Here is a 23,527-nt window from a genome sequence, read left to right as displayed (position 1 = left end):
TGATTTTTCCTGCAATCTCGTACAATCTAACGTAACCGTATTCCCACAAGGAATTTATCAAGCCCTTAACAGCAATAAAAATATAATCTGTGCATTTCAGAAATATATATTCCATGACAAGTTTGATTAATTTACGCACGATGTTCATTATTTACACCTTACGAATAACAACATTAATTTTAATTTCTTTCGAGATACAGGCAATTAAGCACAGCATGCTGTAACACCACGGAATTCCATAGCTTTGAAAAGCGCTATTAATTCTGGTTAGCGCAAATCCCAAAAGGACCAATTAAATATAAACGTAAATCTGCATGTGTTCCATCAATGTTCCGTCATTCACATTTTCAACCCCCCGTAGTTTAATACGGTATGTCGAACGTTGGCGCTGTATTAACAATAAGTAATACTTACGACTAGCTAGTCACGCTTTGCCATGGAATCGAAGATATCAAAGCCATTGTAGCATACACATAACTGCGACGATTCCCAGCGTAAGATTCAGCAAGGAGAAAAAACGCCGCCCCGCATTTGAATAGGGACCTTTGGAGGGTTTTTGAGTGGTTAGTGTCTGGACGACAGTTGTGGTTGTTTTCGGTATGCATATCCCTGCAGAAATCGCAAAGGTCATCTGATGTTAAATGAACTCACACATTATCATACACGAGTACCTAAAGGTAAATTATTTTATCAGTGACGACTAACCCAACAGCATATAATAATATTATGAATTCCGTAAGAAGTAAAGATTTCGATAAATAAAGCAGTAAGAATCACATCTTCGACAGCAGATCTTTTATTCCCAGATTGCACGAAAAACGTATCTATCTATATTGTGCTCAATAGGAATCCGTATGATGTTAATAAGTTAGTTACGATTAGTAAAATGTACCGCAATAAAGGACGTATGTATACATACGTATCTGAACGAGTACTGGTACTTGTGTTATGGGTTCTGATTCAAATTAAAATAATTAAATACGGAGGTTTGTTTGCATTAAAAACTAGTTTACTTTATGTTAATTTTAAAAATTCGTTTAGCTGCTGTACAAACTCTCACTCGGCCAGCTAGTCCACTTCTGATCCGTAACGGCACAGAAAAATTTTTGTAACGAACAGTGTTCGTAAAACGTGCACACGTCGGAATCGTTAGTGGAATAGTCAAGGGATATAATAACTTTTCCATCCCGTTGCGCTTGCTGCAGAATGCTCAGTTTCTGATCCACCTTCGTTTTGTTTTCCTTCAACAAATTCTTGTCCTTTTCAAACCACAGATTCTCAACAAGAAATCCATCGACCGTTTTCCTGAATCGGTCTACTGAGTATAACTCGCTGATATTAGACACAAAGATCTTTGTATCTTTATAAAACTGTTGTGCCTGTTCTTTGATAACCTGCACAAACGTTATCATCTCCTCGCGCTCATCGATATCCGGATTGGTATCGCGCAGATAAACATCCAAATTATCCAACAGTAAACCTGAATATCCCAAGCTCAGAACTTGTTCTTGAATGTAACGCAGCAACATGCGCTGCCAGTATGCTTTCCAAAACTGCACCCAATAGTGACCAGGTGTCAGTTCGGTGTATTGCGGCTGGACAACGAAATCAGGAAAGAAACCGCCGGTCCATTGGGGGCGCCAGTAGGGTTTGCTGGTATCAGCGATGCCGATGGACACATACGCCAGTATTGTCCGGTTGGTTCCGTGCCGCAGTTCCATAATCTGATCGTGATTCAAACCAGACTCCTGTGGATCAAGAATAATTACAGAATAGTTGGAGTTTTTGATCATGTCCAGCTGGTCGTAGGCCGCATTCAGCTTGGCGTAGACCAGCGGTTCCGAGTAGATGTTAGGCTGGACCATTTTTACGGAGATGACGGACTTCGCTGATGTCGATACTACGACTGCACCTGTGGTCGCTTTTGCTTGGCCAGCGGCTCTTCCGAGCCCACAGCGGAGAAGCAATGCAAATCCGCAGAGAAAAATAATTGCAAGATTCATTATTAACTTTAAGGGTTGATGTAGTGTATGAATCAACCGGATAAATTAAACGCTGGAAAGAATAAATTATAATCTTGGCCCCGGCGAAAGCATTTACAGGAGCGGTAGCTAATAAGTACTACAAATAACAGCAAGGAGAATACACACAGATTTCAAGCAAATAACAGTACAGTATTACGTTCATGGCAAACTGTCAGTCTGTCGTAAGGCAGGTATTTGCGAACTAATAGAAATCAATTGAGGAATGTTTGTAGAATCACCAGCAGAGCCGCTTTATATGGTAGTTATTTCTTTGAAAATACACACTGCACGAGAATCAACAGAAAGACAGTAATTCATGTATTTTACGGCTTCGGATCCTTCTGCTTCGCGATAAGGAGTGCATAGTTTACCACAATGATATCGTCGTGGTTGGTTAGGCATGGTTTTTATAGTGGCATAAAATAATGTGCCAAGTTCAGGCTATTTAAATAAATACGTAATAAACTAGACTCATCCAAGTAACAGTCACAAAAGAGAGCAAGATCGTTCGTGTGTCTGTTTACTATTTTTTAAATAATTTTAAATTCGTGGGTTCAAGATGACCTTTTCCTGCGAGCGTTGAATAATCAATGAATCCTGACCACATCACGCTGGATCCGTTAATTACGAGTGGGCTACTCACAAACACCTAAACAAAGCACACGGCGGAAGCAGGTTTCTTCGGTATTACTGTTACCTTTGCACAGTTATCACATAAGCCTCCAAACTGTAGTCCTATACAATTTCCTGTCCCCTCATTTTCAAGGACTCATTCCAAATTCAAATCTTCATTTCTTATTGTTAATTCAATAAATATCCTTAATGCTGGTGCTTTAAAAATTTTTAAATAAATTAATTAAAGAGTGGAAAACTGAATTGAAAGTACCTTTCCGACGCAAGCAGCATTCCACTCGTGCCCAACACTGGCTATTTTACTAGCAGGATTTTTTAAATCAAGCGCCAAATGAATTCCCAAAGCGGATGAACTCTGCAACAAAGCAGATTTTTTGTCTCTTGAATGCTCGAGTACTTGTTTAACAACATCCGAAAATTAGTAAGCGGTGAATCAAAGCGCAATAGTTCCAAATAAGCGTAACAATGATTTATGCAGTATGCGTCAAGTGTTTTCTGAACTTTTGAGTCGAAACGGATGACCAATCAGGAGTAAATAATTACCACGATCAAGAAATTTCTCGTCATTATATCGACCATAAACTGTCTTTGCCGATGGAAAAATGGACAGCCCGTCGAAGAGCCGGCGTAAACATATTCCGACACTTGCGACAGCATATGAGAAATGGCTTCCTTATGGCTTCCGGTACAGTTGCCGGACATTTCACATAAACGAAATGTCTCAAACCGAAAACGAAGTGTATCGTAAATACACGGTAAAAACAGAAGAAAGTATATGCAAAATCCAAGGATCTTATGACAAATGCACTAAAAATTTGAATTCAGGTCAGAAACACCAGAGAATGAATGTAAATTGCGGTGAAACACTGGCCAACAGGTGCACAAAAGAGAACCGGTGAAAAACAAGCGGAAACCAAGAGACATAATTAACCACGCATCCCCGATTTTTGCTTCTCTTTGAAGCGCTTCTTCGCCACATCTAATTGACGATCCTTCCATGAGCTTTTACGTAGCTTAATGGGACGATTTCCCACATACTTGCCATTCATTTCTTTCATGGCGCGGACGAAATCCTCGGGATTTTTGAAACTGACAAACCCAAAACCTTTGGTCTTATTAGTGCGCTTATCCCGGATGACTTTAGCTTTCTGAAAGGATGCGTAGCGGCGGAAGGCACGGGCCAGCGCCTCATCATTGACTTCATTGCCCAGATCACCGCAGAATATCCGATAATCATGCGGATCCCATTCAGCCAGACTGCTATCCTCCCACACTTCACCGCCTGCCGTTCGTGTAAATTTCATCTTTTTCTTAGACTTATTTGACAAAGCTTTATCCTCAATTGCTTTGGGAGTGATCTGTGGGCCCATTACGGGCGGCTCTTTCGTCTGCATGGCCATGGCTTTTTGGGCGTCCAACATGGCTTTGTTGGCGCTTACTTGGAGGACGTTTGATGGTACTGCCTGGCGCGCCTGAGATGTTGATGGCTGAGCCTGCATATTATAATTTTGTTATGATTTGTTATCAGCAATAATCATTTGTTAACGGTGAGTAGTAGTATTCGTACAAACTTCACATCACGAAACTGGACACTACACAGAAAATCTTAGAATCACTGACACTCATAGAACATTAACTATATCTTTATAAATAATTAAAAAATAAGAAATCAAACTGATAACAGAATCTAAGTTACGAATAATCAAGCACATAATAGAAAACAGAAACTCTCCAAACGATAAGAACCGTGAAACCGTAATTTTCGGGAACCAGAGATTATTTCGGCGTTTATTTTTGCCACTTACAGAAGGAGTATTCATGCGAGGAAACATCGGGGGTGCCATCATTGGTGGCATTGGCATGGGAGGAAAAAATGGTGGCGCTTGAGGGGCAGTGAAGTGCTGAGCATGAGGTGGTCGGGGAGCTGGTACGGGCGCAGCATGCAGACTGGCGCGACTCATCTGCAGCTGATGCGGAATAAATCGGACTGGTGCGCTAGCAACAGATGGTCCCATTGGAAATCCTGGTGGTACAGCCCGGCCAATATTTGGTCTTAAAGAGTTTTGAGAAGAGCCACCAGATAACTCCATTTCGAACCGTCTCATTTCGTCGTCCATGTTGCCAGCCATTGTGCCACCGAATTGGATGACGAAACACTCAAATGGTTCCACGCTTTGGCAAACGCACGGCACGATGCCCAGACGCAGCAGGTCAAGATATTAAAGGGTATTCCACTATTCCGGCAGAAGGAAATCAAAAATAAAGCGCCATCGTCAGGTCGAGTTCTCCATAACACGAGTTTCACGAGTTTAGATTTTTCACAATTCTCACAGCCAGAGACGAGAACTACGTTTCGTAACAGCCACCACTTGACAAGGAAGCTGATCAAGTTCTATTAAGATCCAAGATTCATCAGATTAAGGAACCTACAACTATTTTTTAAACAAAAAATGAAAAATCATAGTCTGCCTTTTTATTTATGGAACAAAACCATTATCATTGAATTATGGTTAAATTTCGAAATAACTACCAGACTTTTTTGCAGGATATTGGTCAGTGCGAAAATTCAACGTACTCACGTAACTGTCGCTGGGTGTACGGTAGCGCTTTCGATACAACCCAGATTTGTGCTCCTATGCTGTTTCTGCTTTGTGCCGTTTCTTCGATCTTTTTGACCACTTTAAGTAACTTCATAAAATTTTTAAAAAAGGTTTTTAAAACATCCGTTAAAAGTTTTTTTAGTACAGACATTGTTGTTACATTTAAGATCACAAAAATTGTGGATGGATTATGAATATGTAATAGCTTTCTAAGAGTGTTTCGTTACTTCTGAATAGAAAAAGCGTCTTTTTGCTGGAGCATATTTTTATCCCATATGGGCCATATCTCTGTTTTGCAGTGGAATTTGCACCTACTGACGTTTATCGACTATCGCGTCATGAATCTCTTCTGTTTTTCTCTGCAGGTGTTTGAAACCGACATGTTATAGCGCAACAAATATGTGATGATTTTGCATGCAATGTTGGTTCCAAAATGGCCAGAGAGCAGCAGACTGCTTCGCTCCTTCGCTTCCGAAGAATTATTTACCACATACGGAGGATGCGAACGTATCCAATTCCGATTGTTGTGGCTGTCTGCTGTACGGGGTTTTTGGTCTTGTTCTTCATCCTAACTGTTCTGCTGTACTTCCTGCTTCCTTTACCGCTTCCCCAACACCATCGTTTGGCCGTAATTGTGCCGTTTCGGGATCGTTTTGATGAGCTCTTACAGTTTGTGCCGCATATGACTGCATTTCTCCGAGCTCAGCGGATACGCTTTGACATTTTTGTGATCAATCAAGTAGACGAATACAGGTCGGTCATGTTATGTGTTGCAGTGTTAATTAGCACTTCTAGAATATCAAACCTTGTCGTTTCATTGGGATTTATATTTCACCAAGCGCTCCATTCGTTTTACAGTGTGCATACTAACTTGCTTCGCGTTTCGTTTGCATCTGCTGCGTATGTAGTGACTACTACGCATTTGCTACTGATATCTCAGCGCCATCCGTTTTTCAGTGTATCGGCGAATTGTTAAAGCGAAAATTGTTAAATAATTGTAGGTTTAACCGGGCGTCTTTGATTAACGTGGGATTTCTGTACACGAAAGACACGCATGATTATGTCGTTATGCACGATGTGGATTTATTACCCGATAATCGGGATCTCCGCTACGATTTCCCCGCGCTTGACACCGTGATGCATATCGCCTCTCCGGAGCTGCATCCTCGCTATCATTACAAGAAGTTTATAGGCGGGATTTTGATAATATCCACGTCGGATTTCCAGCGTGTCAAAGGGATGTCGAACAATTACTGGGGATGGGGGATGGAGGATGATGAATTTTATGTCAGATTGAACGAATCGAAAATTCAGGTGCGAGATTTCGCAAGCGCATACATATGTTTACTTCTCGTCGTAATATGGCATCATTATGAAACAGTTTGGCGTTTCTACATTTTTCTTTTAAAATCGTTATTTATTGATACAATGATTTAAAAGCCTCGGAAAATTGAACTGATTTGATGCTTTTGAAGGAAAAAATTTCCGTAACACTGAAATAAACGGGAGATTTCGGTTTTTGGAAGGTGTGAAATGTCTTTACCATTAGATGGAATGCTCATTCACTAAAATGGATTGCAGATTAACAGACCAGTTGGTATCACATCCGGATATCGAACATTTTTACACATCCACGACGCCAGACAGCGCAAGCGTGATGTGGAACGATTACCAGGCCAGCGCGATGTACGTGTATTAATTATAAAGTGACATTCTAAAGGAATTGGTTTAAGGGTGCTGTAGTTTAAACCAAGTTGCTTATAATACTCGTATCTGTGGAATTGTGGTGATATTTCTTATAGCAGGATATGTGGATATTAGGTTAACTTTATTGTAACGTAGGAATTTTTCGCCTGAATGTTTATAGTACAAATTATTAATATTCTTGGAGCTTTCGAACCACAGCACTAATACCACAGCCCAATAATACTACTACGTACGTTACTGGGCTGTGCTAATACTGTACATTTCAGGCCATGCGGAAAAGAGACAGAGAAGGTGGTGTCCATAATGTTGGCTTTTTAATTCAAAATCGCTATGATCTCATTATCAATGGTTCCAGTTGCACAATTGTGAATGTCAAACTGCATTGTGATCTCATTAAAACGCCTTGGTGCGTTCTTCCTAACGTAACTGCATCTTCGAAAGCCTAGTGATTTTTTGGTTTTACATTTGTTTTATTTTGTGGTCTTTAAATTCCCTTCACAACGCTGTGATTTATGACAATCAAAATCACTACTCGGTATGACAAGGAATAAGCATGTTCCGTACCTTATTTCGGTGTTAAACAACCATAAGTAAAACGAGTCAAAAGCACAAACTGGGATAGTAATCATTGCAAGGATAGTAAGAATTCAAAGAGGTCTGATCGTGAGTATTACGTTTACGGCCAGTAGTGATTAAGCTTATGAGCATTACTTGTCATCATGGAGCTTTCCATCGTCTGGCACTCCAGAAGAAATTTTGAGTATTCTTCATAAATCTCAGTATTCTCACCAGGAACTATTCTGAGAATATCCTGAAGTTCTGTTCCCACACGTAGTGCATCCGAAAATTGTTGGTTATCTCCAAGCCAGTACATTGTCTCCGACAAAGCCCCTGTCACTTCACTTTGATACTTGCTCAGGTGCATCCTGCAAAATTTAGAAAGGATACAGAGACTCATTACGACTATCGAAACAGTTGTTAAGTGAGAACTATAAAATTTACGTAGGCCGTTTTTGCAATTAGTCGAGACTGCAATTACTGACCTGACACGATGAATTACTTGACTTCAGCTGTCTGGTATTCAATATCTAAACGAACCTCATAGCCGGAAGAGCTTTCTGCAGATACCGCACGCTTTCGTCATACCGACCCAAGTTTTCCAATGCAACTGCCGCCTCCCGATAAAAAATTCCCATTAAGAAATTCGTACAATGAAGCAATTTCTCAGCGGCAGAAATATCCTGCTGCAAAACTTTTAAGATCTCTTCATAAGAAAATCTTTCGCTGCCCTCCACTATGCGGTCGTGATCGCTCCACATTCGCTCAAGATGTTTCCGACCGGACAATAATCGTTCCAAATTGTCTGCCCCGCATTCGTTACAAAATCGTACTTTTTCGTCCAAAGGTACCACAGCGGGACACCTTTCCGTGGTGCACTGTACAGCACTGCGCTTAGCATCCTATACAAGAAACAAAATGTCAGTACCCTTACAAAATGTCAGATTTCAAAGCAGGGATGGAACAAAAGGTCTAGGTCATACAGTGTCGAAACATGGGAAGGAGATGAAAGAAAATCAGGGAAGGAGGGGGTTGTGGGGAAGGAGGTTGTGGGAAAATAAGGTGCGGGTGGTAAGGGAGCACTCACGACGATACCAGCTCAACATTGACGCATGCCGCACAGTCGCAAATAAAAAAGTAATGTTGTTTCAAATATTCTCGCCGAAATCTTGTCGTCGCAAACGTAGAGATATACGCAATCCGAACCTAAAACAAACATATAGGTACTGTTAAAGGTGATCACTGCGGTATTCATTATTCTCTGGCTACAGAATCCAGAACCGAAATGGCTCAAGCGTGCATAATATACGGTAAAAACTGTAAGTGCCGCAGAATGCATACATCTTCCTCTTTTTCAATATCTTGTATGGCTTTGACAGTTAGAGTAGTCCCCTGGAAGATCTGAACAGCGTTCGGTATACAAGAGTGGTCAAGTATGGATGGACCCAAATATAGACCTTTTCCCGTATCGCCCAAGAAATAATCCGCTAAACTGAAGGCGTTGATGTTAAATTTCCCATACAACCGAATAAAGGCATCCACATCAGGACAAACACTGCTGCCTTTGTCCAGCAAATCCAGATATGGTTTCCAGGAAGCATAAAGCACCGGGAGAGCTGGATTCTGGGAAAACTCTTGTTCATGGGACATCAGATCTTCAAACGTACGCACGGAAAGCGGTTGGCAGGCTCCATCGCTGTCCGATTTATGATTTTTCTTCACACAGAAAACAATGCATTTATTTTATAGTCTACAGTATATTACCACTATGATATTACACACAAGTCCTTACCAATACAAAAACACAGGTATATTACACACAAGTACATACGTATAAATGAAACGGACGGTTTTGCCGATTACACGCGTCTAGTAATAACACGCATTCTACAAACGTATTTGCTACCAAAAAAAGTTAAAACTGCGGTCATGCAGTACCCGCAAAAAGCGAGTGCACTTTTCTAGTGGATCAAAATTCAGAAAAAATAACTTAAGATAAAGTTACAATTGTACCAATAAGCTGCATTGTGTCTTACCTTCAGTTTCGGTATCATTTTGCAAAGAATGAAGAGAAAATCGCGTGGCAAGCTCTCAGATGGCTTTTCTCGCATTATTCGCTGAATGACTTTACACTCCGGCCGATGACGCAGTGTCCAGTCACTTTTCTGTTGACATGAGCAGAGACAAAAAATCTAATCTTCATACTGTTAAAATCATATCATAATAATGGAATTCCCTCCAAACCGGAGGACAGGAGCGCTGAAAACTGCCAACCTGGCACTGATCCGAGCAGTAATGCGCGAACTGGCACTGGGTGCACCGCCGAACCCCTTCATCGGGCTGTCGCAAACATCGGTAGCAGATTGACGTGGATGCACTCTCCAAAACGCAATATACCCATGGTTCGCTTCGAAAAATGACGTCTCCTTCACGGTACCTAGGCATTGTCCCAAAAAGAACAGATGCAGACTGATTTGGGTGGTCTCATTGCACCTGCAATAACAAACTTCAAGAATGAAAGAGTGCATTTATATCCGATTTCCGGCTAGTGCAAGCTGTTGGCGAATATTTTTTATGTACATACCAATTTTGTGCAGATCTAGAAACTGGCCTCCAGCTTGGCCTGAAAACTTCTAAAATCCCAGGCAGAAAAGTTTGGATTGGTAAACAGACGCACCCGTTCTCACATTTGCCCAATTTCAAAAAGACGAAAATTGTCCAACTTGCATTGCTGTTAACCGCCCAGGGAAGCGATGATTACATTTCTGGTTGTGCTGTACTTGGTTGATTTCGTTAAAAGGTACAGTACCGCCAAGGCATTACACTACACTACGTGGTAATACCCGTAATATGTACCGGTTTGACACATCTGATGTACACTATTTTTTTCTTGAAACAAAATTTACAATCAGTGAACCTGGTTGCCAGTAAATATACAAGTGCCACTGCTAAAAAAAACGACTGGAAATTTTGAGTAGTCGAGCTGAATGAAAATGAAATAATTATTACGGGATATTATCTGTTGACCGGGCCGGTACGGCGGTACCATGGCAAATCATACACTACGTGATAGCAATGAAATTCTCTCTCTGTACACTTTCAACCGGTAACCGATGTACGTTCCAATCCTTAACGAAGTAGGTAAACATTGCTGTCCTCCGTCCGTTTCACTGTGTGCATATGTGAAAGGCCAATGCGCAGCAATAGCGCTGGCTTCAGACTTCTAGTGCCGTAACTGACGCATGTCAAATTTTATCGTATAAACTCATATTAAAGATTTTTACCGCATTGTTAAACATTGGTATTAAATACTAATGGGAATTGATTTGTCTTTGTCATAATTATGGTTAAATCTATATATTGTAAGTACTGCATTGTAGTTCTCTTCGTTGCACTTTAGAGTTTATAATACATATCACGAAAGTTTATTCGACATACGTAATACATGAGATTTGTTGTAAACTGTATAAAACAGCACATGCATTCAGAAGGCAAACCAAGAAAGTTTTGGCGTAGTGCCAAATGGACATAGAGCAGTCGCAGGTGCACGCGGGTGGCTGAGCATATGTGCAGGAACGGACGGAAGACAGCTTTGTTTGCTCTTCCAATTACGACTGGCGGTCATCATTTCTAAGCGGTTGATTAAAGACCGCTGCTATCACGTAGTGTAGTGTAATGCCTTGGTACTAGTCTGTCGCCTTATAATACGACCTTGAATCTTTACGCAAGTTTCGTTCGAAAATTGATTTGGTTTTGATCGAAGATAACAGAATATAGTCATTAGTTCTACAGCAGAATTACTTTTCATGCATTCATGATGATCAAGTGTGACAAATGCAGTTAATTCACCCCGTTGTAGTGTTATTTTAGGACACTATTCCAGTAGTATTGGGTTAAGTATTAAGTACTATGCAATAGTATGCATTCATGATGATCAAGTGTGACAAATGCAGTTAATTCACCCCGTTGCAGTGTTATTTAGGACACTATTCCAGTAGTACTGGGTTAAGTATTAAGTACTATTAGATAATTAGAGTAATAAGTAATGAACATCATTTCAAAGTAAATGCATTGTAACAGGTATCGCTCACATCTTCTTCCGTATATTTTGTATAATCTTTTCTGATAAAAAAACTGGAAATGTGTCACTCCAGCTCCGCTCTGTATCCAATATACATTACTCACTCGTCAGATGCATCCGGTCCGCACAAACAAAAGCATACGTAGTCCACAAAACCACATACATTCTCGTAATTCAAAAACTGTATGGCACGAACGACTTCCGGTAACACAGCGTGAAATGCAGTAAGTACTTCCAGTAAATATTTATTTTGAAGCGACCTTTTTAAAATATTCCTTGGCCTTGACCGGATCCGGCTTGATAGTTTCGGACTTGGGCAGCCATCCAGCTGGACACACTTCGCCGTGTTTCTCCACAAACTGAAAAGCCTGCACCAACCTAACCGCTTCATCCACAGACCTTCCCACCGGCAAATCATTGATGGTAACTTGCCGCAGCACACCCTTTGGATCAATTATAAACATGCCGCGCAGTGCAATCCCTTCGTTCTCAATCAACACACCATAATCCCGCGAAATCTGCTTTGAGAAATCGGACAAAAGCGCGATTTTCATCGGGCCCAGACCGCCTTCAGCACGCGGAACATTCGTCCAGGCCAGATGACTAAAGTGCGAGTCGGTGGAGATGGCCACTACTTGCGTGTTCAGATTGGCGAATTCGTCAGCACGATCCGAGAAGGCGACAATCTCCGTCGGACAAACAAAGGTAAAGTCCAAAGGATAGAAAAGCATAATTAACCATTTTCCGTCGTAATCGGACAGCTGGACCGGTTTAAAGGCGCCATTCACAACTGCAGTCCCCTTGAAATTTGGTGCCCGATGCTGAACGCGAGCCCCTAACGATGCAACCGAGTCCGGCAAACGGTTAACGGAAGAGACAGCTAAATGTCGGACTGGAATTCCGCGCTGTCGTACAGCAGATGCAATCGGTGCCGCACTGGCACTCAGGCCGGTGGAGGAATTGAAAATCCGAGGCACTCCGGCTCGAGCCAATGACGAAAACACACGTAAGGCCATCTTCAAAGATTAAAGGAACTAAAGTAACCGCAATCAGCAGGCAACCGTAGCCTGCAAAAGAACCAGAAATCATGAATCGTTAAAAAATCACTTAACAAAACCAAAAAGAAGTAAACTCAGTAAGTCTGTTGAAGTAATTATACAGTGCATACAGTACATATCGGCCATCGAGACTTGCCAGATGGCCAATGCACCTTACGTCGTCTCTAGTCACGAGTCAAACATATGCTAGCGAAACAAACGGCTACCTATGAGCTATCTTTGCTAAGAAGATGTTATTCCACCTTCGGAAATTTAAATGTTAAGCAGCAAGAGCTAAGACTACAAAATTGAAAAGCAGTAAAAGTAATTATTAGTGAGCAGTACAGCAATACAGTAATACTTGTTTTTTCGTGTCAGTGTAAGGTTTGCATCTGGCTTACAGATCACTTACAGTGACTTACTAATACTGCAGTTCCAAAACGGGTCCGGGAAACTTGGGACAGCCAGAGAAGTCAATTCAAAATGCGCAGATGAGAAAATAAGGACCTTCTGGTATTATACCCCTACTAAAGAGTAGGAAAGATAAAAACCTCGAAACTCAAAGTCCAAAGTAAGTTTCGTGAAAACCACTAAAGTTATTAGTTACGAACAAACTAAAACAAGTAGAACAGCGCTGCGGTACGCCTATGCCTTGAGCTAAAATTTCTGATTCTCAAGCAACGCCCTCCCCGATGATGTAGCCCTGTAGACTGCCTAAACTTCGGTACACGAGTACTCGTACCTATCGTACTTTACTTGCTCGTCCTTCGATGTTCAGAACTTCGTCTACTCACTCTACTGTAGTGTTTACCGCCGTTTTATAGCCATTTTTAATATTGAAAATTTTACACCGGATTTGGAAAATCTGACACAGACCAAGTTTGCTTTGTAATTAGTGTCGTAAATTTTGAATTCGGAGGAAGCTGTACCGTCATTCGTCCAGTCCCGTGTGATGAGTCTTTGAAGTTGCGCATCTGTGGGCCCCAATCATCCATCATGGAGGAGAGCCAACTTGCAGGTTCGAAAGTTTTCACCAGCGTATAACTTGTTACAAATATTCGAGCAAATCAAGAGCGCACCCAACGTTCGATACCTGACAAAAACTTTTCAATAGCCTTACTTTTAATTCTTTGAACGCAGAGTATAAAGTTAAAATGGTTTACGTTTTGTCAATCTAGATCCCAGCGCGACGATGAGTGTTTTACGCACTCTGAAATTGGCTCTTGCCACACGGGAACAGGAATTATTTATCGCTAAGGTTTGTTAATTGTCACCTCCGAAATTGCATTGGTTGACACCTTGTTATTTGTGTTTGCCTTCTCAGGCTAAGGCGGATCGCTTCGCGATAGAGAACCAACAGCTTTCGGTGGCCAACTCCGATCTGCAGAACCACTTTGTCGATTTGGAGCACAGGATCGTAGAAAACACATCCACGCACTTCCGGAATTCGAAAAATCTGGAGGAGAATTTGGTCAATCTGCAGGAAGAATTGTGGACCGAAAGGGAAAAGAATGGCATCCTTGTCAAGCAGTTGGACAGCCAAAAAGTTCGAGCGGAAAATTCTTATCGTGAAGTATCAAAGGTAGGTTCAGTGTGATTTGTGTTACCTTACAGTGCAAAATGTGTCTTGTACTTTAGAGTGCGCTGAGTGCAGTTCAGAAGAACCTTGTGTTAAATGATGATTTTTATATGGTTTTCAGGGTAAACTGACAAACGAAAAATTATTGCATCATTTGGCAGATCAGCATAACTTACGCGAATCGGTGCTCAGTGGTTTTCAAGAGAATGTTCAGCAGTTGACGCGATACTGTGGACAACTGGAAAACGAGGCGCTGGACAATGAGCAGACTCGACAAACTATAGAAAAATGTGAGTTTACTTCTCCTTGATTACGTAATTTTAAACCGTTCTGGTATAAAATTTCTCTCGCATGTAGTGGATTTAATTTTTTTAGTGTACGCCGACAAAATGGATTCACTACAGTCAACCAACGAAAAGCTCTCTGCTGATTTGCGCCTTAAAGTTTCGAAAGTGGACGAACTCGCAAAAGAACTGGATTTTCACAAACGTTATTTCGAACGCCTATCGGAAAACCCTACTGAGCAGTTCAAATTGATTTCGGAACTGTACGCTGCCCTGGTTGCTGCTGAAAATAAGACGGCTGATCTGGAGCAACGCGATCATGATGTCACTGAATATCGTAATCAGGCAGAAAAAGTATTGCTGGTAAAATTGCTAACACGGTTTTACCGTTGGGTAATTTTTGTTCGGTTGCTACGTAGAGTATGAACGAAAGCAATGACGAGTCATTCCGGTTACGCAATGCCCTGCAAGAGTCTGAGGATGCTTTACGGAAAACGCGGAAGGAGTTATTTGCCCTAAAGGAGGTAAAATAAATCAGAATATTATATCTTTTGATGTTTTTTGGGGTGATATTTATTTGTTCATCTATGTGTAATAATTTACCAATGATTGAATAAATTTGCATCTCTGTTGTGAATTATTTGCGGTGGTCGCACATACGTTATAGAATTTTTTTTAGCGACGAATTGCTTTTTGCTTTTGAAAGGCTCACATACGTAGTCATACTTATATTTCCTATCGTTTGCAGATTTCGGCAGGACAAAGTACCCCCGTAGTGGAGATATCGGATTCCGTCGCAAACGCTAGAGAAATCGAATTGCATCAGCTCCAAGATACAGATTCGGAGAAAAGTCGGTTTTTTTCCCTGCTGGCCGCAAATTCTGAACTCTTCGACAAATGCATTGCCCTTGCTTCAAATGAAAATGTTCTCTGGGCATTTCTTTCCGATCATGATAAAGGGCAGTATCAGCGAGAACGGAAAGAACTGAAGAGCCAGTTGAAAGCGGCATTGGCTGAAGCGGTATTTTTACGCACTCAAGTGGAGCGACTGCAGACCGATCACGCCGCAATGGAGTCTTTCAGTAATCCGGATCACAGTGCGACTGATTCCAATTTGGTCAGCGATCTAAAGGCTAAGAACGACCAACTGAAGCAGGTGGAAGAGAATCTTCGGGTGGCGCGGTTTGAAGTGCAAAAATGGTCTGGGTTATGTGACGTGAATAAGCAGATGCTGCAAGCGAAGAACAAGCAATGTGATGAGTTGGTCGAGGTAAATTTCGTTGTCTTTCTGTTCGTTGTTCTGTACCGTGTAATAATCATGATAATCTAAAGTTAAAAATAGGAATTTTTACCCACGAATTTGTGATTGTCACACTGAATTGTCCCTGCTTTTAGAGGGAACGGAAGCGACTGGATGAAGTTGTCGCTGAAAAGAAAATCACCAATGATCTTCGAATGGAAAATAAGACTTTAACTGAACGGATTGCTGAGATACAGGCGGCTCATAACCACTGCTCTGAACAACTGGTAAACGAGTGACTGCAAAAAGTACAACATTTGGTATGATATTCATTGTAATTTTCTCTGCAGGCGACTGAAAGTGAATTAAATGGAAGAATTGTTCAACTGAAAGCCGAAGTGGAATCTTTGAAGTTTCGATCTGAACAACTGCGCGCGCAACCGCAATTTACCACCGAAGTCGCCGCATTACGTGCAGAGCTTTCCGACAACAAACAACGTAACAGCGAACTGCGTGACAAAAATAAATCTTTAACTGAAAATCGCAGCCAGTTACTAGAAAAAGTTACCGCACAACAGAAAACAATAACAGAGTTGGAGCAGAAATACCAAAACGAGCTTCATTCTCACGAAACCGTTTACGAGGATGTCGGTGAACTGCGGAAGGACGTTGATCTCCTGAAAGCCAGTTTGTCTGAAGCAGATAAGCGGGCATCGTCACTGCAGGCTGCCTTGAATGAAGCGGAACTTCTGCATCAACGGAAAACGGAAGCTCTTCAATCAGAGCTGCAGTATTTGACGGAAGAGAGAAAGAATTCGGACACTTGGCGGGAAATCGTATGGGAAGGATTGCGAAATTCCGCGGAACGATCCGATTCGGCTGACATTATTGATACAGACATAATCGTGAAGCATCTGAAAACTGAGAATGATTTGTTAAAAAAGCAGCTTAATCTAGCTAAAGACGAATATTTGACGCTGACCCTGCGCATCGGAAGCGCACATACAGCGTCCTCACCCTGGCATCATCAAAGCGATACTGTTTCTGGAAGAAATGTGGAAACCATTGCTTGGGAGCAGAAATATCGCGAAAAGAAAGAACGCCTCAGCATTGCTATCGAAAATTCCGGATATTTGCGCAGACAGTTAGCTGAAACTCAGGCAAATTCCGAACAGTTGAATCGAAAGTTGGAAGAATTTGAAGCGATAATTTCATCGCTCCAGGAAAATGTCCAGCAGCTGGAACGGGAAAAGATCAGTCAAATGGAGCAAAACAAAAATTTGCAGCAGCAGTTGGATGCTTCAAATAAGCGTTTCGATAATGACCAGCAGCGGCATGAAATTGCGAAACTGAAACAGGAAAAGGCTGCTGCTGACAGGAAATACAGACAGGACCTGGAACGAATAAACTCAGAGAACGTTAGTCAGAATCAGAAACGCTTGGAGGAGATCAGAACGATGAATAATGAAGTACTAAAATCCAAAGATACGGAAGTTCAGAATCTCAAGGAAGCGTTGAGAAAAACGCAAGAAACTCACGGAAAACAGGTGAAAGATTTGGAAGCGCAATGCAACCAGATGAAGGTCAACATGGAACTAGAAAAGCAGGACTTGTCCAAAAGGGTTGAGATTGCTGAAAAACAGCTAGCTGCAGCCAATCGGACCAAATCCCAAGCGACTGAACGTTATAATCAAGAGACTTCTCAGTTGAAGGACCAACTGGCACAGTCGCACAAAGAACTAACAGAAGCCCTCGAAAAGGTATCCTAAATTGATAGATTTATGTTCATGATGGAGCTGCTAACTGGACATTATTAGGCTTTAAAAATTACAGTGTTTGCAGTGAACGTTTTTATGAGCAGGTCCAACGGTTTGAGTCGCCTGCAACTTTGTCAACTCGTCCGCTTATGCCGGTTATTCGTCCAAATCCGAGTCAGCCACCATCAGAGACAGGGGTGTCTCAAGGAGGGTCCGGGCTGCCTCGAAAACCGGTGGCTCAGACGTCACCGATGCCGTCATCATTGAAGTCCACGGCCGTTGTCATTCCCCATTCTCATCCCATAAACACAATTCACAGGGTTATGCCTCAGATACGCTTACCAGATTCCATTCCATTTCTGGCAGTTAATCCACAGGCTGTGGAGAGTGGTATCAGTCCGCAGCCTGGCCCCAGCTCCGCATCGACTTCCATGGTACACCTTTTGGTTTTCACCACGAGTCGGCTTCGTCCAGCCGCTTATTGGAAGGAAGCTTGCCGAGCACTTCCATGGGAGAATCAAATGTAAATAGTATACGTGAAACATATCATTCACTATATGGTTAGTTTCGGTGGCAGTATAGACTTGATTTATTTTCCGAATGGTGATTCAGTTTCACATACAGTTTCCAAAACAACTCTACTGGAAATTAGCATTTATTAACGTACGGTTTTGGTTTCGTGGAGTAGTACAGTAATTTTTATATTTTCCCCAGGAGCTATCAATTTGCAATTTATGCATTTTAGGTTTCGGCACTGAAAAGGGCACGCGAAAGTGAGCAAGGCTCGCCAGAACAGAAACGTCGGCGTGACACCTCCCCAACATCGTCGGATGTCACTAGTAGCACTAATACGGCACGAAACTCACTTGGACAAGTGGGATCAGCGAGCTTGTTACGAGCACGAGCTAATTCACGTTCGGCCTTATCCTCTCCCACTCTTCATCTGGAATTATCAGGAGAAAAGAGGCTCGAGAGAGTGAGTGGTGCGGTCGAAGAGCCGCTTGTCCTTGCTGTTCCAGCGCAGGATTTGCAGGAATCCAGTGTGGAGGAATCAAGTTTCGTATCTGATTCGGATACTTTACGAGACAGATCAGCCGCTGGCTCCATCCAAGTTGACCGCGCCGATGTATGTAATTTGAGACCATTCGGGCTGTAAATTCGTTAAAAATTCTCATTTTTTCTCCTTTTTAATCTTCTAGGAAATTGGAATTGTTTTTTTTCGTTTGTTTTTCTGTCTGTCATTGTATACCTCAGTGTTATTAAGTGTTCTTTACAAGCGTGTTATTCTTCCAGACTGATGCTTTCACCGATTATGATACGGATGATAGCCAAGATGTGCAGCCGAGCTCTGACGTGCGACGTTCCGTGAGCATACGCTTACCAGGAAGTAGTGGGCACGTGGAGCTTCCAGATGGTAATGATTCCTTGACTACGGCAGTGTGTGAACGCGGAATGGAATATTGTGTTGCAGACCTGTTTTATCTGATTTAGATGCTCCCGACCTAATGGTCTCCCGACCGGAGAACACAGCCGCTACGTCCCGAGAATTCGGTTGTCTAGTCGGTAGCAGTATCGCTGATATTGACGAACCAGGCACGTCATCCCTGGCTGGGCGTTCCATGGCTCCCGAACTGCCCACTTTAATGCGGCCATCGGTGGTGATCCATACTAACCCGTTCTTGGCGCCACCACGTACCCCTGGCGCTGTATGTGCTGCTTTCTGCCTTTGCAGAAATATAATTGTTGAACATTTTCAATGTTGTCATTTGTAGTTTTCCTCTGCGTACGACGTGGGCGACGAAGCTTCGTACGGTGTTGTCCCGTCTACTCCCAAAATTCTTATTCCACACCGCGGAGACGAGAACAGCATGTTAGTATTAAATGAAAGTTAATAAGTTACTAATAAATAATGGTTCTGTTTTGTGTTGCTGTGACGTGAGGGGGGCGACAGTTGCGCACAGAATCACGGAAGTATGCGTTTCACTAAAATTTTCTCTCTTAGGATGCCACAAGTACCTTCGCTTTTTTTCGGCCCCTCCGAAGCTATTGAAGATGTTACTGCTTCACAAGTTCCGCCAACCCCTTATCAACCCGATATTGAGTTTTTCGGTCAGAATTCGGAAAATGCTTCGGAAGATAGCGAAAGTTCTTTTCCGGCGGATGATGATGTGCCCGGTCCAGTTCCTTCTACATCCCGAGGTCGTTCAGCTGCATTGAATGCCCGATTGGAAGAAGTGGAAATCGCTGATGATGCTCAGCCGGCCGACATTGATGGGGGTTTTGCTGAAAATTTCCCAGAGTCACCTGGGCCAATGTCGGTTGAGCCGGCCGTTCCTTCGCCCGGGAGCATCGATTCTGTTGGTACGAGTTATAGTACTAATTACGTAATTACCAATTTATATGTTTTTATATCTATATTTTACACTAATTATACCAATTTGTTTTTGAATCAAGCATTAGTACTGGAGTAGGTGTTAATGAATATCTATATCCTGTAACAGATGCTAGTATTTTGGGTAGCTATGTCAGTAATTATTTCAATTAAGTACGTATTACATTGTATCAATTAAGTACGTAATACTGGTAAAGTTTGTAAATTTGCTTCTCCGAACTTTCCGGATTATTTGTGAAGGTGGTACGTATAGTACCACAGGCGTGTTCATTGTGTTAGTGGCTTTGGTATTGCTACTATGTAGTTTGTACCAGTATTGACCTTTTTAATCGTATTTGTGTGTAGAAGCAGTGGACATGGATATCAACGACCCTCCCACATTAAGCGCCCTTCCAGTTCGACTGTCTCCGACTCGTCGCATACTACGTCCACGGCGTTCACAGCCATCAGGACGTATACGTAGTGCTTCTCCAGGTTCGATTTCTCCCGGAATAAGCATCGCATCTAGCAGTGGAATACTGGGATCCTCTCGTCAGCGGCAACCTGTTATCGCACCTTCGGCAGTGTCCAGTGCTCGTGGTATCGCTGCGACTCGTGGCAGTGGCTCTGCTGTTGCAGGCGGACGTCTTTCGCTTCTCGCTACCCGTCCGACGCGAGCTGCACGTGGCCGTGGACGTGCTAGACGAGCCCGAACTGGACATCAGTGAGAAGTTTACTTGAAAGTATGCACTGGATTTCTGTTGAAATTTGGTTCGAATTCCCCTGTTATTGACGGAATTGACTTGCTGTTTCAGTTGCTTATTAAATGTTCCGTCGTTCCTGCTTGTTTATGCGTAAATTGCGGTTCCACCTCATTTCGCAGCAGCAGTTAATTTGCCGTTGCGTACCAGTTTACGTTTTTTCGCCATAATGTAATAAGGGTGTGTTTTTTAACTGTTATCCGTGCGCACGATTGTATTAAATTTCTACTCGTAGTTTACTTTCGATGTTGAGTTCATATTTCATTCAGTCATTTTGGATCTGTTAAGCATTAGAAATGTGAAAAACAAATCAGGATCGCACAGCCCGATAGGCGCATACTGGAATCATGCCATGGGAAAATCGGTTAATACTGCGTGCTTTCCAGTCAAATTAAAATGAATTTCTTTTTCAATATCTGTCAGCAGACCACTGGCTCCGATTCTGAACAAATTATTGTGTGTCCAAAGTGGTCCAAGAGTCTCTTGCATAAGTGTTAGCCATTGAATCGCTTGCGCAGAAGTGCGAATACCTCCAGCTGGTTTAAAGCCAACCTGAAATGTGCGAGCTGCAGCGTCATGACATACAAAGCTTATTTATTTCATCCGATCATTTTTACAGCAGTCCAAACGCACCGTAAAACCGGTTCGGTTCCAGTAATCCCATATCGCCCGTGCCATTATAAGTCCTACTGGTAAGGTGGCATTTACCGTTTCTTTCCCTGTTGAGGTTTTAATGAAATCGGAACCTGGAAACGGAGATAATCGAAAAATGGCAAATATGTTGCTAATTACTTAATATTATCACAGTGCGGGATAGAAAACACGGTGAGTTCATTGCGCCACAAATAAGGAGTTTCACATAAACCAACCATCCAGACCATTAGATCCGAAATGATTGCACACCGAAAGAGCGAGTCATTTAGTATGGTGTAATCTTGTAATAATATCATATTAGACTGTAATTATTAATAATTATGAAGTATCTGCGAAAGTATGCATACCAGCCATCATTGCAATCAGGCTGCATTTATAAATATTCTCCGCCGAACTCAGCTCGCCAACAGCAAGGATTGCTTTCATGTGCGCTTTGCCACACGCTCATCCAAGACCATTAGATTTTTCATAAAGACCTGCAGCACAATAAAACTTAACATTAACATAATTACAGAAGCCGGCTGTAAATTTAGCATGACTTTACCGTTCCAGTCATTTTTCAGCGCAAGAGCACGGTTAATTACAATATCAATTTCCATTGCTCCATCCCCAACGGCCTGTCTGACTTCATCCAATCTGGACTGTAAAGCATACTGGCCGCTCGGGAATCCGGTGGCAACCGCAGCGATCGGAAGCTTAGCTTTGGTGGAATTTTTCTCCACAGCGTTTAATACTTTTGCGCAATCCGCCACGCGAGCAGGGTAAACACAGACAGCTCCTGTTTGCAGGTCTGAAAATTATCAATGCAAATGTACAAGCTAAGAAATGAATTTCTGAAAATGTAAAAAACGGAACATCACTAGAATAGTATGAGGGAACAAATAATTACGAAACTCCCACAACGACAGTGAATGCAACAAAATACGAACAACATTGGATGCATGTTCTAAAACAAACAAAATAAATTATTCATGATTAATGTCTCACCAGAATCTTGCAATCCCATCATAGAAAGGTACGTTTCCTGTATGGGATGTTTCGCTTTATGGCACAAACGGGCAGCATTGCCTGCAGTATCATCGCCGGATAAAGTGGTTAAATCAATACACGATACCGCTCGTAACAGCCACACCAGCTACAAATGGAGTGTACAAAATCACATGAAGCTCATTTCCGAAAAAAATACGGCTTCCTTACTTGATCCGATTTAGATAGAGGTCTCCGAGCCAAGATCGCGTCTACATTTTGCACGACGGCATTATAATTGCATCTTACGCTGTTGATCCATTCCAGATCTAGAGAGTAATGAATGTTAGATGCGATTTATCGGCCAACTTTCGACCGAACGTCGAAATGTAAACCGTACCAAGAGGCATGCCGTGATTTTCTACAAACTTCTCAGGGAACAAAAGCTTCTTTTCTTCATGGTCCGAATCGATCTGCTTCTTTAACCACTCCATTTCTAATTAAAGACGATCCGGAAATCTTGTCTGACACCAAACAAGTCTGGAAAGCGGATGTGAAGACTTTCGACATACGGGATACACTGGTGGTGGCAACCAACAAATCCACTTATAAGTTAAACATCAGAAGACACGAATGAGAACTCGTTGAGTTTATACTGCTTATGGTGATCGGGAGATAAATCAAGCTTTTTAAAATGTGTTCCTACACTCTACCGTATGAATGTGCCTTGCCGATAAGGTAAATCAGCTGATTATTTCGAGTGCCCAGGCAGCCGCCACCACCGGCCGGAGGGTCAACCATGATCTATGGAAATGTCTATGGAAAGGATAAAATTCACCTAGTTAATCGTAAATTATTTCGTTGGGTTATCTCGAAAATTCGCGCTTGTTTACAAGCTTAATAAATCATAACTCCATAACTATTACGTTTGGAAACACTTACTGGATTACGAAAGAACAAAACTTCTGATGTAAGGGTGCAGTGGGTTCACTAGTTTGCCTGAACCAGGCTTACCTTAGGTTAGACTTTAACAAGTACTACTGTACAGTATTTAATCGTTAATAATTTTCAAATGGTGCCGTCAATAACTCCCGCTACTCTAGGATTTATTATGCGGCAAAACATTTAGGACCAGCATTTGTTCCACGACCTGTTGACCATATGTAGAGTCTGGGTTGGTATGCACAATTACAGTGCTTACCATTAGTACGTACCGTCGTACACCAACAATTTCGGTCTTTTATAATACGAGTACAGTAAGTACGTATTTCCGTC

General features: G+C 42.1%; 6 protein-coding genes across 8 annotated transcripts; 2 read left to right on the top strand and 4 right to left on the bottom strand.

The window, feature by feature from the left end:
- Nucleotides 1–165: 165 nt before the first annotated feature.
- LOC129580602 (uncharacterized protein TM_1410-like) lies at nucleotides 166–2,254 on the bottom strand. Its single transcript, XM_055471196.1, has 2 exons — nucleotides 1,061–2,254; nucleotides 166–609 (listed from the first exon to the last, which is right to left on the bottom strand). The coding sequence occupies exons 1-2, from the start codon at nucleotides 2,001–2,003 to the stop codon at nucleotides 452–454; spliced, it is 1,101 nt and encodes a 366-aa protein (XP_055327171.1). The 5' UTR covers nucleotides 2,004–2,254; the 3' UTR covers nucleotides 166–451.
- Nucleotides 2,255–2,564: 310 nt separating this feature from the next.
- Nucleotides 2,565–10,234, bottom strand: LOC129580742 (uncharacterized). Its single transcript, XM_055471400.1, has 11 exons — nucleotides 10,107–10,234; nucleotides 9,797–10,015; nucleotides 9,559–9,687; nucleotides 8,864–9,238; nucleotides 8,618–8,728; nucleotides 8,063–8,424; nucleotides 7,645–7,890; nucleotides 4,463–4,877; nucleotides 3,201–4,150; nucleotides 2,911–3,012; nucleotides 2,565–2,673 (listed from the first exon to the last, which is right to left on the bottom strand). The coding sequence occupies exons 2-9, from the start codon at nucleotides 9,965–9,967 to the stop codon at nucleotides 3,584–3,586; spliced, it is 2,376 nt and encodes a 791-aa protein (XP_055327375.1). The 5' UTR covers nucleotides 9,968–10,015; nucleotides 10,107–10,234; the 3' UTR covers nucleotides 2,565–2,673; nucleotides 2,911–3,012; nucleotides 3,201–3,583.
- On the top strand, nucleotides 5,342–7,522 carry LOC129580603 (beta-1,4-galactosyltransferase 7-like). Of its 2 annotated transcripts, XM_055471199.1 has the most exons (5): nucleotides 5,342–5,455; nucleotides 5,623–6,010; nucleotides 6,259–6,571; nucleotides 6,839–6,943; nucleotides 7,231–7,522. In XM_055471199.1, the coding sequence occupies exons 2-5, from the start codon at nucleotides 5,691–5,693 to the stop codon at nucleotides 7,408–7,410; spliced, it is 918 nt and encodes a 305-aa protein (XP_055327174.1). In that variant the 5' UTR covers nucleotides 5,342–5,455; nucleotides 5,623–5,690; the 3' UTR covers nucleotides 7,411–7,522. The 2 variants fall into 2 exon arrangements, with proteins under 2 accessions (XP_055327174.1, XP_055327173.1); XM_055471198.1 differs by having other exon boundaries at nucleotides 5,349–6,010.
- Nucleotides 10,235–11,495: 1,261 nt separating the features above from the next.
- On the bottom strand, nucleotides 11,496–13,235 carry LOC129600438 (peroxiredoxin-1-like). 2 transcript variants are annotated; one of them, XM_055498955.1, is made up of 2 exons: nucleotides 13,053–13,235; nucleotides 11,496–12,670 (listed from the first exon to the last, which is right to left on the bottom strand). In XM_055498955.1, the coding sequence occupies exon 2, from the start codon at nucleotides 12,617–12,619 to the stop codon at nucleotides 11,849–11,851; it is 771 nt and encodes a 256-aa protein (XP_055354930.1). In that variant the 5' UTR covers nucleotides 12,620–12,670; nucleotides 13,053–13,235; the 3' UTR covers nucleotides 11,496–11,848. The 2 variants fall into 2 exon arrangements, with proteins under 2 accessions (XP_055354930.1, XP_055354922.1); XM_055498947.1 differs by having other exon boundaries at nucleotides 13,063–13,235.
- Nucleotides 13,236–13,420: 185 nt separating this feature from the next.
- Nucleotides 13,421–20,916, top strand: LOC129580741 (coiled-coil domain-containing protein 39-like). The gene is made up of 17 exons (XM_055471399.1): nucleotides 13,421–13,658; nucleotides 13,819–13,898; nucleotides 13,965–14,222; nucleotides 14,341–14,509; nucleotides 14,595–14,857; nucleotides 14,923–15,027; nucleotides 15,252–15,773; nucleotides 15,899–16,030; nucleotides 16,094–17,503; nucleotides 17,605–18,023; nucleotides 18,189–18,192; nucleotides 18,246–18,626; nucleotides 18,794–18,914; nucleotides 18,992–19,206; nucleotides 19,273–19,370; nucleotides 19,503–19,861; nucleotides 20,238–20,916. The coding sequence occupies exons 1-17, from the start codon at nucleotides 13,637–13,639 to the stop codon at nucleotides 20,597–20,599; spliced, it is 4,920 nt and encodes a 1,639-aa protein (XP_055327374.1). The 5' UTR covers nucleotides 13,421–13,636; the 3' UTR covers nucleotides 20,600–20,916.
- On the bottom strand, nucleotides 20,881–23,032 carry LOC129580643 (deoxyribose-phosphate aldolase-like). Its single transcript, XM_055471258.1, is given in 7 exon segments — nucleotides 20,881–21,184; nucleotides 21,266–21,378; nucleotides 21,634–21,762; nucleotides 21,831–22,076; nucleotides 22,274–22,421; nucleotides 22,484–22,581; nucleotides 22,653–23,032. Coding segments are annotated over 7 exon segments (1,035 nt in total). The 5' UTR covers nucleotides 22,747–23,032; the 3' UTR covers nucleotides 20,881–20,977.
- Between the last annotated feature and the right edge of the window lie 495 nt (nucleotides 23,033–23,527).

Source organism: Paramacrobiotus metropolitanus, unplaced genomic scaffold (genome assembly GCF_019649055.1).
Source record: "Paramacrobiotus metropolitanus isolate TYO unplaced genomic scaffold, Prichtersi_v1.0 Parri_scaffold0000004, whole genome shotgun sequence".
Taxonomy (NCBI): domain Eukaryota; kingdom Metazoa; phylum Tardigrada; class Eutardigrada; order Parachela; family Macrobiotidae; genus Paramacrobiotus; species Paramacrobiotus metropolitanus.
This window is presented reverse-complemented; position numbering and strand designations above follow the sequence as displayed.

Bases quoted from the DNA above. Each gene is read 5' to 3' on its own strand.
- LOC129580603 (XM_055471199.1), top strand. From the start codon at position 5,691: ATGGCCAGAGAGCAGCAGACTGCTTCGCTCCTTCGCTTCCGAAGAATT. The intron at 6,011-6,258 runs GTCGGTCATGTT...AAATAATTGTAG, and splicing joins AATCAAGTAGACGAATACAG to GTTTAACCGGGCGTCTTTGA. The intron at 6,944-7,230 runs GTACGTGTATTA...TGTACATTTCAG, and splicing joins GATTACCAGGCCAGCGCGAT to GCCATGCGGAAAAGAGACAG.
- LOC129600438 (XM_055498955.1), bottom strand. From the start codon at position 12,619: ATGGCCTTACGTGTGTTTTCGTCATTGGCTCGAGCCGGAGTGCCTCGG.
- LOC129580602 (XM_055471196.1), bottom strand. From the start codon at position 2,003: ATGAATCTTGCAATTATTTTTCTCTGCGGATTTGCATTGCTTCTCCGC. The intron at 610-1,060 runs GTGAGAGTTTGT...CGATTTCTGCAG, and splicing joins GAAGTGGACTAGCTGGCCGA to GGATATGCATACCGAAAACA.
- LOC129580742 (XM_055471400.1), bottom strand. From the start codon at position 9,967: ATGCCTAGGTACCGTGAAGGAGACGTCATTTTTCGAAGCGAACCATGG. The intron at 4,878-7,644 runs GTAAACGTAATA...GAATACCCTTTA, and splicing joins AAGCTTAATCACTACTGGCC to ATATCTTGACCTGCTGCGTC. The intron at 4,151-4,462 runs GTAAGTGGCAAA...TATAATATGCAG, and splicing joins CTCGCATGAATACTCCTTCT to GCTCAGCCATCAACATCTCA.
- LOC129580741 (XM_055471399.1), top strand. From the start codon at position 13,637: ATGGAGGAGAGCCAACTTGCAG. The intron at 14,858-14,922 runs GTATTGCTGGTA...GTTGCTACGTAG, and splicing joins ATCGTAATCAGGCAGAAAAA to AGTATGAACGAAAGCAATGA. The intron at 19,371-19,502 runs GTTAGTATTAAA...TTTCTCTCTTAG, and splicing joins CGCGGAGACGAGAACAGCAT to GATGCCACAAGTACCTTCGC.